This window comes from Neopelma chrysocephalum, unplaced genomic scaffold (genome assembly GCF_003984885.1).
Source record: "Neopelma chrysocephalum unplaced genomic scaffold, ASM398488v2 Primary Assembly neopelma1_166, whole genome shotgun sequence".
Classification (NCBI taxonomy): domain Eukaryota; kingdom Metazoa; phylum Chordata; class Aves; order Passeriformes; family Pipridae; genus Neopelma; species Neopelma chrysocephalum.
The window spans coordinates 888,906-902,216 of record NW_020897828.1 but is presented as its reverse complement, the minus strand read 5'-3'; the positions used below and the strand labels follow the sequence as shown (position 1 = coordinate 902,216).

At 42.3% G+C, this 13,311-nt stretch overlaps 1 protein-coding gene across 1 annotated transcript in view; it reads right to left on the bottom strand.

The window, feature by feature from the left end:
• Positions 1-13,095, bottom strand: part of KCNJ6 (potassium voltage-gated channel subfamily J member 6) — a 111,045-nt gene extending 97,950 nt beyond the window's left edge. Inside the window, exon 1 of the mRNA XM_027701734.1 lies at positions 13,046-13,095. Within this exon, the coding sequence (XP_027557535.1) occupies positions 13,046-13,070 (25 nt within the window). The 5' untranslated portion in view covers positions 13,071-13,095. The remainder of the gene's footprint in view (positions 1-13,045) is intronic.
• Positions 13,096-13,311: the final 216 nt, after the last annotated feature.

Below are 13,311 nucleotides of genomic sequence, written 5' to 3'. Positions count from 1 at the left end.
TCTCTTTCTCTTTCTCTTTCTCTTTCTCTTTCTCTTTCTCTTTCTCTCTTTCTTTCTCTCTTTCTCCCTTCCTTCCCTCTTCCTTTCTCCTTTTCCCTCTTTCCACAGCCCCCCTCACCAACACAAGTCCTATTGTGATTCCTCCAGCCTTATAAATGTCACTCCTTCCCCCGAGCTCCCCACCCAGATTCTGCTGTTTCAGTTCTCCTCATCCAGGGCTATATATAGACAATTTGTCTAACTGAGTAGGGAAAAAAAAATCCTTTACTTTCTGTAGGGAATACCAGCAAAGCAGCAAATATTGCCATGGCAACCAGCCTCTCAATCCATCAGACTCCTGCAGTATCTAATACATAATCTGTAAGGCACAGACCAGCCTGGAAAAACGAACCCAACATATTGTCACTTCAGGATTGAATATCCCTTCCTGGTGACCTTAATTAGCTCGCCTTAATTTGGGTAATTATTCAATTTCTGAGAGAAACTTCTCTTTTATTTTGCTTTTCTGAGGAAGCCAATGTGTGATCTGCCTTCATTAAAATGCAACTTTTGACTTTTTCCCCACAAACATGGCACAAAATGGGAGTTTCTATAGTAACACACAATGCAGACTCAATTTAAAATTATAATCTCTTGATAAAAATGAGTTTCCCCCAGCCCCCTTCTCAATATATTTTATTTTTCTTAAAAAACAACACATTGGTTTTGTCATGGTGGTTTGCTTCTATTCTGTTCCTGTGGAAGTTTGAAAAGAGTTTCTTAAAATCAAAAACCATCATCTCATGGCACCACTGAAGTTAGAAATACACATTCCCAGCACTCCTTTTAGTTGGTGCCTTATATATTTTGTGTTATTTGGTTACTTTTTGGCCTCCTCTTATTCTTAAATTATTAAATTTGTTTGCTACAACCATGGAAAAATGAGAATTGCACTGCAAAAGTTACTAGAAAGGCCTTTATCAAGTTTAATGAGAGGCCTTGTATTTTTACTCTAGTTTTCTTAGCCAAATATTATTATGGAGTCTGTTTATCACTCCCTCACTACGAAAACTTCAAAAAAATTTAATCCACTGCCCAATTTCTATGGAATTTAAGGAGCATTTCCAGGCCTTCTGCTGTTGAGTGGGAAGATGTGGATCTTTAAGAACTTTTGTCAAGGATTTGGAGGTGGAGATGGGAAGGAGGGAGAAGAGAAGGGTTTGATCAGAATTGGGGTGTCCAAAAGAGGAGCCTTCAGGAGTGAAATGTTTCATGGGAGAGTTTGTTGTTCACACCCTGATCCCACCTGGCCTCAAACATTTCCAGGGATGGGGCATCCACAACTTCTCTGGGCAGCCTGTTATTCCCTGTTATACCTGACCAATGCAGGGATCTAATAGTTCAAAATTATTAATAATAACAAATAAGTGATTTAAATGATTTCATGAGCCTCTCTCCTTCCTTTTCAGGTTACCATCATGGGCACCTCGTAAAAATCAGGAGGCAGAAAAACAGCAGGAGTTTTTCTGTTCACTTTAATGGGTTTTTCCATCATGCTTTTCATGATTTCACTTTGAAACATTACAGCCCAGCACATATGATTGAATGGATACTAAAAATATGCAACATTCACCCACAAATTAGTACAGCAGCATGAGTTACTTGTGCCTTAAAATAGTAATAATCCCCTAAATAATAATGTTATCACCAAAAAGACACTCAGCTGCATGCAAGAGCAACGTGCCATAGGAAGCAAACTAAATTAGCAGGAGGTCTGTAGATAGTTCTGTTCTATTAAAATTAAAAAAAAAGAAAAATTAAAAAAATGTGCCAATACTCCATCCTATGTTTCAGCAGATTTCAGAGGAAATTATTCCTCGCCTGTCATTAAAATAACTATTCAAACAATACTACAACACAGAGCAGAACAAGATGTTTAAACTGCCTCCCAAAGCTGTCAAGTGAAAGTATAGGTTTTCTAACCTCAACGAAAATGTGCCATTTTTAAGGACAAGCAATCTTGCTATTTGTTGTCCTTTTGATTTGCAGGTAGGTGAGCAAATGTTTCGTGACACGTGCCATGATTTCATTGTGTGGGTTCCTGGGAGCACCAGAGGAATCCCGTGATGTGGAGAGAGCAGGCTCAGCCTGACAATGATAAATATGTCAGACAATGGCAATCACTCTGTGATTTAGTTCCTTTGAATGAACGAAAATGGTAATTTAAAGTGTCATGATTTGGAAGCACAATCATCTCCCCATCAGTCATTCTCAATCAGCTGGAGGAGAATGGAGGCTTCATGTTGTTCCAGGAGTAAAGTGTGAGCTGGGTGAAGATATGGATGCAGATTTGGAGTTAGGCAGGAGCATCAGACCTGACCTCCTTGATCACGGAATCATTGAGGCTGGAAAAGCCCTCCCAGCCCATGGATCCACCCTGTGCCCCATCCCCACCTTGTCCCCCAGCCCAGAGCACTGAGTGCCACGGCCAGGCCTTCCTGGGACACCTCCAGGGATGGGGACTCCAAACCTCCCTGGGCAGCCCCTGCCAAGGCCTCACCACCCTTTCCAGCAACAAATTTTTCCCAGAATCCAACCTGAGCCTCCCCTGGCACAGCCTGAGGCCGTTCCCTCTCCTCCTGTCCCTTGTTCCCTGGCAGCAGAGCCCGACCCCTCCCGGCTCCCCCCTCCTGTCAGGGGGTTGCAGAGCCAGAAGGTCCCCCCTGAGCCTCCTTTTCTTCAGGATGAGCCCCCCCAGCTCCCTCAGCCCCTCCTGCTGCTCCAGCCCCTTCCCCAGCTCCGTTCCCTTCCCTGCACACGCTCCAGTCCCTCCATGTCTCTCTTGTCACGAGGGACCCAAAATTGACCCCAGGATTTGAGGTGGTGCCTCAGCAGTGCCAACACAGAGGGACAGTCACTTCCCTGATCCTGCTGCCACACTATTGCTGACACACATAAAACAATTATATTGCACCCAAGGGCTGAGCCCTATCACACACCACTAAAATTTGACTGACTTGTTGGACATGAGGCAGAAAGTCCGTGTTTATAAAAGTCAAATGTATCATGGGTTCTGTCTCCAGCATCTTTGGCCACACCACGCAGTCCCCATTCTTTCTTGGTGAGGAAGAACCCAGCTGGCTCAGGGAAAGCCCTTGGAACAGTGGCCAGTGACCCTTCTCAGCTTCAGGTGTATCATGGGTTTTCTGTCTCTGTAAGCTGCCAGGTTGCCTTTGGGAATTTGATGGGATCTTCAAGGTCTCGGGATCACAGCCATGCTTAAAACTCTTCCTACTGCTCAAGTGGACACAGGACACTGGATTAAAAGGGTCCCCAGCCTTAAAACTACAGGAACACAGGGAAAGTTATGACTGCTGAGTGACACTCGTAATGTGGGGCTGGTGGTGGTGATGACGAAAGAAATACTCCAGCAAACTGTTTTGAAGTTCTTCTATGAAACTATCCACAAAAGAACTTTTTCCCTAGTCTTTCCTGGTTAGGAAATTATTATTCTCCTTCTACCTCCTTGCATTTTAATGTCTGAGTTACCAAACTGCACGTTTGGTAACCCAGCAGCCCGACTCTGACAGGATTATTTTAAACCCTTTATTTACTCTGTGGTACATTGTGGTAAAGAATTTCATAGGCTCTGAAAAGTATTTCACCAGATGTGATGGCATTAAGGTTATTTGTTTTCTGTCTTTTGCCATTTTCCCTCTTCACAATCAGTGCTGTCAGGAAAGGTAAAGGGAAATGCACTTATCCAAGGTGCTATTCCATCAGCTGGGGTGAAATTATCTTTGTTTGTCCTGAAGAAGCACAGGATTTTATTTTGAATGAACTTTTCGGTTTTCCATTACTTTTCTGATAGGTATGTGGATTAAGGAATGTACTTATGAAGCATAAAGATGACAAAGTGGCAGGAGTTCAGCAAAGAACAACCAGGACTGGAGGTTGTCCTGGATGCTGATGTGGGTTTTAAAATCTAATGAGGTGATTTGAGGAAGGTTCTGAAAGTTTGGTAAATATTGGAAGAAGGGAGACAGGGGAATGATTTACAAGAGCGATGATAATTGGAAGAAGGAGAAATCTCTCATTATATGTCAGAATTTCATGCAGTGCAGTGGTAACAGCGAGGATCAGCAGGTGAAAACAACTGTGTCCTCCCTTTCCTGCAGGGAGAGAGATGCCTGTGGGATATTCCTGGGCAGAAAGAGCAAAGGGAGTGATGCTGAAATCTGGGATTGACTGATGGTGAGGTGCAGAACAGCCCCATTGCACAATCACTGCTATCCCTGTGTCTGAAAATAGCGCTGCCCTCACTCAGAGGAGGACAGATCCTACAGGTTTATATTTTAACAGCTCTCTCACTCCTGGCAATGACTCTCTCTGGAGTCTTTTTGGTTTTCTCCTCCATGTAGTTCAAGATATTTAATGGTAAAAGGAATAGTGGTAAATAAAGTTAGAAGAGCCTGAGCTGTGAGTATGGGCAGTCGTTCAGCAATAATACACTTTGAATTAGTGTGTTCTGTGCACACTCTTGTAGGCATTATTTGCCTTTAATATCGTTAATATTGTCCCTGTTATCCCCTGTCAGGTGTTTGAGGAGCAATGGAGGCAGGTGAAAAATACAGGGAGAACATAGTCTGACTTTAGGGATTAATTTAACACCAGATTATGAGGCTTTTAAAAGACATCTGTCAAAAACACCATGCTAAGACTTTTCCCTCATTGTTTATACTGGATAATCAACTGGGCCCTTTTTCCAATGAACTGAGGTGCTTCTCTTACACATTAAATAGTTTATCTCACCATGTTCTACAATATTTTCCATTCATTGATCCTGGATGCCTTTGTAACTAATTTTCAAAGTCTAAGGGTTTAAAAATCCAATATTTTATGGTACTACCTGTTTAACAGCTGTTCTTGTACATCTCAGATACCTATTTTTTTCTGGATTGTTTGTCCCTTAACCATTGACCACCATTCTTTGCTATTCATCACATTATGCTCATTTCCCAGAACTAAAATCCATTATGGTCTCTTATCTGCTTGATGGCTCAATAAGGCTGATCCAGGTCAGACAGTTTTCTACAGCTTTCAGAAACATTGATCCTGTTCTTCAGCATTTAATTCAACTCATCTGCTCTCTGTGAAGACAATTGATTAGACATTTTTAATCACTTCTTTATATTGAGTGAATGTGAACTTCCTGCTTTTTAAACATGTACAGTCTGGCCTTTTCTTTCAGCACTGCTCACTTTTCCACCTGAAGTCTGTTGCTGTTTGGCACCTTTGGAAGGTTTAAATGTGTGTTAAATAAGTGTAGGAAAAGCTTTGCTTTAGAAGAACATTAAAATTGTGAAACCAAGCCCCAGATAGAATCACGGAATGGTTTGGATTGGAAGGGATCTTAAAGATCATCCAGTTCCTGCCATGGGCAGGGACACCTTCCACTATCCCAGGTTGCTCAGAGCTCCATCCAACCTTGAACACTTCCAGGGATAGGCAGTAAAGGTGGCCAGAACCAGAATTGAACACATGCATATTATTTGCCTATGATGAGAAAATGTTGCCTCAAAAAAGGCTTTAACCACTTTTGGCAACTCAGTCCCATTCTAAGATCCTCAAAAACTGATGCTGGAAATCTGAAGTGACTTCTGCTTCCAAAATTAAATTTCTGCACACGCTTAAACTAAACCTTATGATTTCCAAAAACACTGGACAAGTATTTCTCCCACTGAAAACCAACTTACACCTAAATGTACCTCACACCAAATCTCACCCAGAGTCATAATTTGCCCAAAGATGTTACTGCAATAGGACAGTGGAGAACAGTGTCATGGAAAGTGTGAAAGTGTTTTATCTAATAGCTTTGTGCCCAGACCACTTAGATTCAGAGTGGAAAATGAGTGTTCCCTGGCAAAGATGTGGCTGAAAAACCCAACTTGGCTGTGCCGTGGGGCACAGGAACGCAAAGGAAAGGCACTGAGAATTCTGAAATCGTGTCAAATTAATTGTAGCTCTCGTTTTAGAGGTGGGTGATTTAGAAAAGGACTATCTGGAGTTAATAAAAAAAAGGGAAAATACATATAAAGGTGTAAGTAATAAGCAGCAGTCCAATGTAGCCCATATGCAATCACTGTTCCTGACTAGAAACCCAGAAACTTTTACTTCATTCGTAATTCAGCTCTTGGTTATCTCATCCCTGATATTTTGAGTTTAATTTTCGCCAAGATTTTAGCTTAGCAAAGTCATATTAGCAGTGCTATCAAAATTTAATATGTTTTTGAAAAATCCAAGCTTCTAGAATCCCATGATTATAGGAAAGTCTTGGTTTTCATTTGGGAAAAAAAACATCATCTCTGTCCCTCACACTTGCAGAGAGAAGTTAAAGATAAGACCCTTAAAAGCTCAGAGAATGTCAAGCAAAAACTCTTCATGTTGCTAAATACTGAGGACTGGAAATACTGTCAGTCAACTTTCTGATTAAAACAGGTTTCTTTTGTTAATTATTGCATATATGAGTTCACAGCTCTCCTAAGCCCCTGCTAGTGAAACTAAAACTATAAAACTTCTTGATTTCTTGTATAATGAACTCCTGGTTTAGAATTTCATTATCCTCTCAAAACTTGACCTTTGCCATCAAGAATTGACTGGTTTTTTATTTAATAATAGCAGTGTTCCTTCTGTTCTTTGGATTATATGCATCAGCTAATTTCTGCTAAAATAACATGAAAATTATATAATTATTAATTATTAATTATAATAATAATAATCATACACATTCTGGTTACTTATAATTAAAATTTGACCAAAGATTTCAGGACTTAAGTTTGAAATTAATTTTATCAACCTCTATGTACTGTATTGAATCAGCAATAATTAGATGTATCACTTAATAAAACATCTCTATGGCTTAATATTTGCTACAAAACCACTTCTCCAGAAATAACTGTCACAACAGAGATGATGAAAATGCATATTGTGGAAAATCCAGCCTTCCTACTCTACCCTTAACACACCCTCATGAAAAAGGCTAAATACAAAGGATAACTGGGTGTCCCGGAAACAAATGTCTCTGACTTCCCCAAGCAGGACAAAATGTCTTTTTTGATGAGTTTTCTGAATGCTCTGCAGTTTCTGCTCTTGAATTTTGCGTTGTCAGGGTCTGGTCTTTGTAACACAGGGATGGTTCTTGGTATCAGTGTAAAATGTTGAACTGGATGTTTGTCCTCAGAAATGCTTTCTGAGAGTGAAGAATCAGAGTTTTAGATTGAGGTGGAAACTCAGGCTTTAGCATCAGTTCTTCAAAGTCCTGATTCTGTGCACGCACAACTCGTGTTGTGTTCACACAAGACAGTGTTTATGCTCCAGATGGGAGAATAAAAGGGTCAGAAACATAGAATGAGAAAATGGTTTGGGTTGGAAGGGTCTTTAAAGATTATCCAGTGTCACCCCCTGCTATGGGCAGGGACACCTTCCACCAGACCAGGTTGCTCCAAGCCCTGTCCAACCTGGCCTTGGACACTTCCAGGGATCCAGGGACAGCCACAGCTTCTCTGGGAAACCTGTGTCAGAGCCTCCCCACCCTCACAGCCAAGAATTCCTTCCCAATATCCCATCTGACCCTACTCTCTGTCACTTTGAAGCCATTCCCCCTTGTCCTGGCACTCCATCCTTTGGAAACAGTCTCTCTCCATCTTTCTTGGAGCTCCTTCAGGTCCTGCAAGGCCACAATCAGGTCACCCCAAAGTTTCTCTTCTCCAGGCTCAACAATCCCAGCTCTCCTAGCCTTTCCTCCCAGCAGAGCTGCTCCAGCCCTGGGATCCTCTTGGGGCCTCCTCTGGACTCTCTCCAGCAGCTCCATGTCCTTGCTGGGCTGTTCCCCAGGGCTGGAGCAGCTCTGCAGGGGGGTCTTACTTGAGGGGCAGAGGGGCAGAATCCCTCCCTGCCCTGCTGCCCACACTGCTTTTGATGCATCCCAGGATACTGAACAAAAAGAAAGATGAAAACTCTACCAGGGGAAAAAAGGTTGAAGTAGAAATGCTCCAATGTCCTGTAGCAAGAGAGACTATGTTGGATATGTTTTTACTGTAACATACTGTATGTTTTTCTTACATGTCATTAAACACTAATTCAAAATAATTAGAGCTGTTAAAAAAATTCCAGACTACCCTGGCACATGCAAATCTGAAAACGCTGTGACTTTTAAATAACTCAAAGCAGAAACACTTTTCTCTCTATAAACCCTCCCTGCAAGTATGAGAGAGCAATAGGGACAATTCAGACTCAGACACTGGAGACAAGAAAAAGAAACCTTTAGGGAAAAGCACTCCATCACAAACCAGCCCTTTCCTGGGCTTTTTCTGCTCCTGAAATTCTTTCAGGTCAGCTTATATTCTTTTTACCCCCCCTGGAGTAAAATTCGTGCTATCCATAATTCAGCAGGTTTTGTCTGGAGTCATCTGAGGTCTCAGGATTTGTTGCATCACTGTCTCCGGAAATAAATTTGCAGGCATTTGGAGTAGAGATTTTTGTAACAAATGAGGGAACATCCTTATTTTAAAGCAACTCTCCTGCCTCTGGCTGTTCCTCCTGCAGGTGTATCGTGTGGAGTGAGTGGGGAGCAGAGCAAACATGATGTGCCTGATGTTCCTGATGTGCCCCGACTGCCTGGGAACATCTTAATTGGCTGTCACTCCTCTGGTTAAATGCTGGGAGGCAGCCAGCCATGCCCACTGTCAATTCTAGCCTGGGGTAGGTTCACTGTGCTCATGTCACACATTGATTGTGCTCCAGCCCTGGCAGGGCACACGAGATCCATCCTCCTGCGTAATCCAGGGCCGGGAACTTCGACTCCCTCGTTCCATTAAAGGGTTTGTACAAACTTGGGTGACCCCGAGACCTCAGACCTCAGTCTGGGGATGAAAGGGAAGGAAGTCAGTCCTATTCTCACTTTGTCTTTAGCAAAGAGCACATCTTTGTGCACAGGACTTTTAGGAATATCAAGACCCTGAGGAGAACTTCACAGGTGCTGCCCAAGTCATCATATTGCCAAACATCCCTGACATGAGTGAGACATCCCAGATACCAATTAGGGGCTTCAGACAGCTTGTTTTCAGTCCAGACAGCTCAGGAACAGGCTGCACACCATGACTAACTGGGAAACAGGAGGAGAAACTCATGGAACTAGAGAGGAAATTCCTTTCAATCACCGCAGATGCCAAAATGACTTTTTTAGATCCCTTTAAGAGTTTGTACAAACTTGGGCCACCTGGAGACCTCAAAGCTCAGTCTGGGGATGAAAGGGAAGGGATTCACTCACATTCTCACTTTGTCTTCACATCTCTGACAGGGCTTTTAGGAATATCAAGACCCTGAGGAGAACTTTGCAGGTGCTGCCCAAGTCATCATATTGCCAAAGAAACAACCAGACATCCCTGAGTGAGACATCCCAGGGATGCCAATTAGGGGCTGCAGACAGCTTGTTTTCACTCCAGACAGCTCAGGAACAGGTTGCACATCATGACTAACTGGGAAACAGGAGGAGAAATCAATGGAGTCAGAAAGGAAATTCCTTTCAATCACAGTGGACTCCAAAATGACTTTTCTAGTTCCATTAACAGATTTGTACAAACTCATCTGTACATGGGTGACCTTGAGACCTCAAAACTCAGTCTGAGGATGAAAGGGAAGGGATTCACTCACATTCTCACTTTGTCTTCACATCACTGACAGGGCCTTTAGGAATATCAAGTCCCTGAGGAGAACTTTGCAGGTGCTGCCCAAGTCATCATATTGCCAAAGAAACAACCAGACATCCCTGAGTGAGACATCCCAGGGATGCCAATTAGGGGCTGCAGACAGCTTGTTTTCAGTCCAGACAGCTCAGGAACAGGCTGCACACCATGACTAGCTGGGAAACAGGAGGAGAAGCTTCTGGAACCAGAGAGGAAATTCCTTTCAATCATAGTGGGCCCCAAAATGACTTTTCTAAGATACCACCATAGCTTCATCATATTTGGCTACTCACTGCATGTCCTGTAGTAATTCTCATTCCACAAGGTATTCTGAAGGGTAGAGGATGTTTCTCTGAATATCTAATTTTTCCTCTTGGGCAAATACACCAGGATGAACATTTGATACCTTCCTGGACTGCTTAATATTTGCTCTCCTGCCTTTCTTGCTGTGCTTTAGCTATTTGCAGGTGATGGCCTCATTTGGGTTAAAAATGATCCCTAGGGCATGGGGAGCATGAGAACAACAGGGAAAGAAAGGAACAACAGGAAGAGAATAAAAGTCACAGGGAAAATTATTTGGTTCCTGGTTTTGTTTACATGCTCAGCTTTGGAGTATTCTGGGGTGATATGAGGCAAACTGCCTAACTGAGGCTACAAAGAAATTTCAAAATGCATATGGATTTTAAGGCATTATGAAGGAATTCTTGGACAGTTCCCTGGGGCTCGGTGTAATTATGGTGGCTTTCTATTAATTCTGTGCAAGTGTTGTGAAATAATAACTCGGGGCAAAGGCTGGTCTTATTTGGTATTAATTTCTGCTTCTGTATCAGCTCTAAGGGACTATCCTGAAAAATTTAGCTCAATGTTCCTTTCTAGTTTGCACTTTAACTGTTGTATAAAAATGATTCTCCCTCTCACTTTTATTTTTTTTAGTAACTTCCAAGGAAAACAGATCCCTCTAGTAAAGGGCTCTGTCACGATACCTCTTTCCATCACCATAAAGCTCCTACAGAAATAGGACAGAAAATATGAATACTATTGTTTCCTTACTGATGTGACAGATCCTCTGAGAATGGAAATGCAAAATGTGACAAAAATACAGAGTTTTATCCCTGCTGGCAAAAAAAAAACAAACCAGACTTTGAACAACCTCTGCATCAAGTGTTCTCTCAGTTTTCCTCTTAGTGTGACGTGAACCTCAGGTGTGTGTGTGTGGGTTTTCTTGCTGCAGAAACATCCAGAAAATCTTTATGGAGGAGAAAGGGCAGAGAGCAGTGGTTGGGAACTTCATCAGAGCATTTTGAGAGAGAGAAAAAGATAGAGCAGTGCAGGGAAGGTGATTGATTTTTTTTTTTTCTGGAGCTGTGCAGAGATTTGAACAGAGGGAAGAGACAAACACAGCCCTTGGGTGAAACAGAACAGCAAATAATAATTCTGTTATATTGGTACCATGACCAAGCCATTTCTTGAGGGCTTTGAAACCCTCTAAGGCCTTGAATGCCCTTCTTTATTTACTCAGTTCCAAGAAAAAGGCCCTGCAGTCCAAACCAGATGCTCACTCTATTCCAGCTTGTTGCTTTCCCATTCCATTTATCTCATTTTAGTCTGCATTACCTTTAAAATGGGCACTGTGTTACACTCACTGAGAATTTCCTTTCCACCTTGCAAGGCTGTTTGTGATTCATGAAAAAATATTTCAAAATGCCACGAAATCATCTGAAAATTTCATAAAAGGCTTTCATGAAGTATGAACAACTCCTCACACAAGGCAGCAATAAACCCTTTTAAGCAGCATTCTGTCTTTAAAAAGTCAGATAAAAGCAACTGGCAAGACAAACAGGCATCCTAAAGGAACTGCATTTTTGGGCTTGTGTTCCCAATCAGTTATAAAGTGTTGAGGAGGTCACTGCTCAAACACTTCAGAGCATTCAGGGTCTGCTTGTTTTGCCCTAACACGTTTTTTTCCTTCACCTTGTTTCAGGAAGTTTGGGAAAAGTCCAGCAAGTACCTAATGCACAGGGGAGATAGGATTTATCTTCTTCCCCCTGGGATAACAGGCTCCTCCTTTGTTCCATCCCTCTCCCATAATTATCCAACATGCAGGAACACCAGCTGAGGTCACAGAATGCTTCCAAGGGTGACATTGTACGTCCACAGACATTACTGGAGCAAAATTACCATCCTTACAGCACAGAGTTTCTCTGGGATTTGGGATCTTTTTCCAGGGAACCTTCCACTAGCCCAGGTTGCTCCAAGTTTATCCAACCTGGCCTTGGACACTTGCAGGGATCCAGGGGCAGCCACAGCTTCTCTGGGCAACCTGGGCCAGGGCCTCCCCACCCTCACAGCCAAGAATTTCTTCTCAATATCCAATATAACTCTACAGGGAATGATTTCAAAGGAAATAAAGTGATTTGGAAGAGTAAAAAGGCAGGGACGTGCCGCCCTATGAACAGACCTTCTGAACACAAACAGAAAAAAAACCCCTGCAAACAACTTTCTCATATAAATGAGTCATGAATATCCATGTTTCTGTATTTCTACAGGCTCTGGTTAGGCGGAGTAAGAGATTTCTCCCTTTTGAAGTCAGTTTTTTAAGCTTGCAGAGTCTGTGGAGCTACATCAGTTTTTGGAAAGAGAGAGTGGTTTGCCAGCATTTCATCCTGAATTGTCTCCCAGTTTCACCCACAAATAGATTATCCAGTCTGAACCTCTCAGCTACAAGTCCTTACAGGCACCACTCCATAATCTAGATCCTATATTATGGCAAAAGCAGAAAATGCCTCTTGTTGGTCACATATCTAAGACAGCACACACACACCTCTTACAAACCAGAGAAATCAAGGAAAAGCTTCCCAGATACATCTCTGAGCATTACTCCTGTTGGATGAGTCTTGCACGGGCAACAATCCTGGATAATTGCACTGCATTTAGTGTGACCTCTTGTGAGCTTGCGAAGGAACACATGCACTGACCTGAATCGAGTAAATTAGGCACTTATTAAACCCAAAATAGTTAAATTCTGCTTAAATAAAGCTCAGACTCACCAAGTCAAACCTGCAGCAGCCTCTTTGCTGGATTTAAATCCAAATACGGGTGATTCAAGCAGTGCATGAAGAAAATAGCAGCCCTTGTTCTGGGGATTCCTATTTTCTTTTGGGTATTTTTTTTAAGGAGTGGGATGATTTATGATGAATTAAGAGTGAAGACAGGGCTGAATGAGATCCCTGGATGCAAGCACTGCTTGTCTGGTTTTGTGGCATCATGTGAGGGAGGGGGACAGATGGAAAAAGAAAGTGGTTGAACTTCCTATTTGTACTCACTCATCGACTCTGTCAATTTGGCCATCTCTGTTTCTCTTTTGGGCTTCTCCTGGGGGAACAGACAAAATGAAAAACAAACATATATATATGTATATATATATAAAATACTAATACACTTGAGTGCAAGTGGCAATGTGAGGGGAGGACATGACTCCATTACATATTTTGATTTTATCTAGGGGTTGTGCTTCACTCCTGCACCTTTTTTTCTTGTAATTCCTCAATTTTGACAACTATGAAGCGTGAAACTTGTATTTATTTCTGTG